This window comes from Apium graveolens, chromosome 6 (genome assembly GCF_009905375.1).
Source record: "Apium graveolens cultivar Ventura chromosome 6, ASM990537v1, whole genome shotgun sequence".
Lineage (NCBI taxonomy): Eukaryota > Viridiplantae > Streptophyta > Magnoliopsida > Apiales > Apiaceae > Apium > Apium graveolens.
The window spans coordinates 4093757-4099109 of NC_133652.1; the positions used below are offsets into that span (position 1 = coordinate 4093757).

General features: G+C 34.4%; 1 protein-coding gene across 1 annotated transcript; it reads left to right on the forward strand.

Annotated features, from left to right (window-relative positions):
• LOC141668023 (4-hydroxy-tetrahydrodipicolinate synthase, chloroplastic-like) lies at positions 1-3471 on the forward strand. The gene is made up of 3 exons (XM_074474695.1): positions 1-211; positions 1502-1585; positions 2249-3471. The coding sequence occupies exons 1-3, from the start codon at positions 129-131 to the stop codon at positions 3174-3176; spliced, it is 1095 nt and encodes a 364-aa protein (XP_074330796.1). The 5' UTR covers positions 1-128; the 3' UTR covers positions 3177-3471.
• Positions 3472-5353: the final 1882 nt, after the last annotated feature.

Here is a 5353-nt window from a genome sequence, read left to right on the forward strand (position 1 = left end):
AATTTAGGACCACCACGTTTCCGCCCACCCATCAAAACCCTAATTAAACCCCCAATATCTCGCCTCCGACCAAACCACACAGTTCCCGCCACTTCAACTTACTAATCATCGTACTCTTGTCGGAAAACATGGTTTATCAGCAAATGTCGGCGCTAAAGGGACCCACTTTTCAGCTCCCACCACTCAATTCTACTCCATCTTATCACACCAGGTTTTCATCCCTTATTCAATACACAATTCAATACATACACACATATATGTATGTATAGGCTTTATCATATATGCAGTAAATTTTGTTGAATTTGTAATTTCAAATAGTTTTAAGTAGAATTTGATCATACATGTGAATTTATTAATCAGCAAAAATTAATTAATATATAGCTCTGTGTAGTTTACGATTTATGTTTTCGTGTTAAATTAGCTCGTGTTGTATGTGATTATATAGTCTGATCAACAGACAAATAACGAATTTGTTTTGATCCGTAAAATTTGTGAGATGAAGTTGTTTATGACTTAATTTATGAAAAAACTGGTTCTTGAACGTATTTTTTGAATTCTATATATTAGCCATTTTGAATAATCCAATGAATTTTGTATAGTGTTTATGTAATCATAGAAGTGAATCAAGAAGGATTAAATAATGAATTCAAGATAGTTAACTGGGATAGATGTTGTGGTTTAACGTAGGCAGAACTAATTGGAGGGCTGTAGTTGTGTATTGCTTAAAGCATGGTTTTTACACGTTAGGAGGATCTTCGGAGGAAGTTTTGATACGTGACTAAATTTATAGTTCATGTATAGTTGTTAATATTTAAGGCGTCAATTGTTAACATAGAATTGAAACAACTGGGTGACTGGGTTTTTGTAATGTAGTTTGGTACGTCCAGCATAAGAGAATGTTTAATCGGTGTTTATGTTGGTATTTTGGTAGAAATATTAGCGGATGTTGATTTTAGTTGCTTATAATTAATTAACTAAATTCAGATCCAACGTCTATACAGTTATGTGGACTTTATTTTTGACTCGAATGTACCAAGTGGGATTAGAGGGTTAGTAGGTAGGATTTGTGGAGGATTACTAGCATCACGTGCAATTTATAAGTAAACCTGTAAGAAAGGCATGAATTGCAGTTTGATTTTTTAGTTTGGAAGTGAGATGGATTCATGTGTAAAAGAATAAAAAAGATTAGTGACTGACTGACTGTTAATGGTTTTTAGAAATTATAAATGTATGGATGGATATTAATAATTTACAAAGAATTCAGAGGGTACTCTAATAGTGTGTATTGAGTTACTACTTGCTACTAGCACTTATATATACAAATACGTGAGTTCTGTTCTTTCTTAGATCAGAATGTGTGCTTCAATTAACTTATGTGGACTTGGCTAAACACATAAGCCCCTTGAACTGCTATCTTTTAAGTCTTTTTATATATGATGCTGTGTGGATATGCCATCTAAACTATCCTCACCATTGCTAATTTTCATTCGCTGCTGATTAGGAGGAATGCAATGTGGAGGTCTCCAAAAGCAGCAATAACTCCTAATTTTCATCTGCCAATGCGCAGTACGGAAGTTAGAAACAGGTAACTATCTCGGAATGTCTCTCGCACACACATTTCATTTCTTTCTATTTAGCTTTATTTGATAATCAAATATGTTCGATAATGAAACCTTTTGAGTACTTATAGAATCAGTCAATCAGCTAATAAAAAATTACATAATTTATGACATGTTTTGGGAGTCAACAAGCATTTAAGTACTTGCAATCTTCCTCCGTGTAGACACTTTAAAATGTCACATACTTAAATTTTTCGATTTTTTAGGGCTTTTAGGTGGGACCAGTGAAACACTATTTCCACTGGTTGACATTGAAATTATACGATTCCATAATTTCTTTATGTAGGATAACATGGTTCTGTATCTGTAAGCAGCTAATTAAACGTAAAAATGTGCCGAACTATTGCATTCTTGGCCACATTAGAAGTATAGAGATGGCTGATGCATTTTACTTGCTATTGGAAATAGATCTTGAATTGTGTTAATAGAGATGTTAAAAGCAGCAAAAAGATCTGGATAATGTTCTGCAAGTATGATGCAACAATGAAGATGATGTGCTGTATATGAGTTTGCATCCAAAAACTTTGCTTAGATTACTGTTGGCATCATGCATCAATGCACATTAACTAAATCATAATTTATCCATGGTAATTAACCTGTGCTTACTGTATTATTTCTAATGTATGCAGAACTTTCACCGACGACATAAAGGCTCTCAGATTGATAACTGCCATCAAAACTCCATATCTGCCCGATGGTAGATTTGATCTTGAAGCATATGATGCTCTAGTAAACATGCAGATTGAACATGGGGTAGAGGGTGTCATAGTTGGTGGAACTACTGGTGAAGGCCAATTGATGAGCTGGGATGAACATATTATGCTTATTGGTCACACAGTCAACTGTTTCGGTGGATCTATCAAGGTTATTGGAAATACTGGAAGTAACTCAACAAGGGAAGCCATTCATGCTACAGAACAGGGTTTTGCAGTTGGAATGCATGCAGCTTTGCACATTAATCCCTACTATGGCAAGACCTCTCTTGAGGGCATGGTTTCTCATTTCAACAGTGTGCTCTCCATGGGTCCAACCATTGTCTACAATGTTCCAGGAAGAACTGGACAAGATATCCCCCCTCGTGTGATCCACAATTTGGCTCGAAGCCCAAACCTGGCAGGTGTCAAGGAATGTGTAGGACATGGTAGAGTAGATCAGTATACCAAAAATGGAATTGTTGTCTGGAGCGGAAATGATGATCAGTGCCATGATTCGAGGTGGGATTATGGTGCAACCGGAGTTATATCTGTAACCAGCAACTTGGTCCCACAACTAATGCGGGAAATCATGTTCAGGGGGAAGAACATAACCTTAAATGCAAAGTTGTTGCCTTTGATGAAGTGGCTTTTTGAAGAGCCAAATCCAATTGGGTTAAATACAGCACTTTCTCAACTCGGGGTTGTCAGGCCTGTTTTCCGGTTGCCATATGTACCTCTGCCTTTGGCCAAGAGAGTAGAGTTTGTTAATATAGTTGAAGACCTGGGGAGAGAGAACTTTGTAGGAGAAGAAGATGTTCAGGTTCTTGAAGATGACGATTTTGTACTAATTGGTCGATATTAGGCGGTAATCTTGATAGCTCGTAGTAGTGAGTACCTAGTTTGGCTTGAGGGTGTTGTGCATTTTATGAAAGAATGAAACTGTCTCCAGTTTGTGTACAATAAATTTGATGGAAATATGGGTGTAATCGAGCCGAGCCGAGTCGAATACTGTCAGGCTCGGCTCGAGCTCGACTAAAATAGTTCGGGCTCGAGCTCGACCGAGCCTTTAATTTCAAGTTCGAAACTCGGCTCTTAAAAGGTTTGGTAGGCTCGAAAGCTCGAATTAATTCACTAAATAATAACAAAAATTCGAAATATGATCGGTTTGACTCGAATTCGGCTCGATAATAAATAAATAAAATATATAAATATTAAATATTTATGTAAAAATATATTTATAATAAAAATTAAAAATAATAGAGGCTCGAAAAGGCTCGTGAATCTTACGAGCCGAATAATTTGAAGTTTGAGCTCGGTTCGATTATTTTTTAGCCGAATTCGAATTTTTTACGAGCTGAGCTCGAGTAGTTCCCGAACAGTTTTACTCGTTTACGTCCAACGAAGTGAGAATGTTTTCTTTGCCATATTGGGCACAATGTAGAGTTCACGCAAGGTTATCACGGCGACGGCGCCAAGTCGACACTCGACGCCCGAGTACCTTCGTGAAGACTAGTCGACAAGTCATCCGACTAGTCGTAAAAGTCGACAAATTGTTCATTATACATATACTTACTAGATTTAATATATAACTAGATTTATTACCCGTGCAGGGCACAAGCTAGCTTTATTTATAAAAAAATTGCTATTTTTTGTGTATTTTTACGATATTTGCGTGTGGTTTTATACAATATTGTGTAGTTTATGTTAGAAGGACTACCGTAACGACGAACATCCTTAAATTTATATTGTGTCGCGAATGTAAAGTTTAGAGGGCACTCTTACCATTAAAAATAATGGTTTTCTATCAAGTCTCAATGATTTTTTCAACCGGAGACACCAAAAATATTATCATGTTTAGGTGTCATGTCTATCAAAATATGGGGACAAAATATTAAATTTTTTTGCACGGTCGAACTCGAACTTCAAATTACTCGGCTCATAAGGTTCACGAGTCTTATCGAGCCGATATTATTTTTTAATAGAAATATATTTTTATCTAAATATTTAATATTTTATTAATATTTTATATATTTATTAGAATCGAATTCGAGCATAACCTATCACATTTCGAGTTTTTGTCAATATTTGGTGAAATTGATTCAAGTTTCGAGCCGAACTTGAGGCTACCGGACTATTTACGACCCGAGTTTCATGCTTAATTTAAGATTCGGGTGAAACCGAGCTCGTGCTCGAGCCCGAACATTTTTATTCGAGTTCAAGTCTGAAAGTTTTTGACTCGGCTCGGTTTGATTATACCCTTAGTTGTTGTAAAGTTGGTATTTCGAAGTGAGTTAATTAACCAAGTCTCAATATTTAATAAAATATTATTAAATGGTAATATATTATCAATAAGTTAATATGATAACATAATATCAACAAGTTATTTATTTAATATTTGTAATTTTTTTATAAATAAAAAAATAATTAAAATCACGTGGTTGTACATGAGTATAAAGTTAGTATATTGTAGTGAGTTAATTACTCAAGTCTTAGAATAATTTTATTATATATTAATATTAGATTATATAGGTTTAGTCATCCAATATAAAGAAACAAATATATAACTCAGTACTTGATGTTATCAAAATATAATCAAATGAGTCTCTGACTCAATCGATTGAAGTCAAATGTTTGGATATAGGTGTCACAGGTTCAATTCTACAAGCCAATAATATTTTTCCGTATTTATTCAAATAAGGGCGCAAAATATTAATTTCGAATTATATGTTTTCCCTAAAAAATTTGAACCTATCGAATTTCTTACGACCTGAATTTCGAATTTAAAATTTGAAGTTCGGTTGAACTCGAGTTCGTACTCGAACCCGAACATTTTTAATCGAGTACGAGCGTGACAGTTTTCGACTCGACTCGGATTGATTATACCGTTAGTTGTTATACGAGTATAAAGTTAGTATCTCGATGTGAGTTAATTATCTGATTTTTGATAATTAATAAATTATTATATGGTAAGATATTATCAATAAGTTAATATGATAATATATTATCAATAAGAAGTTATTTATTGAATGTATAAATTAA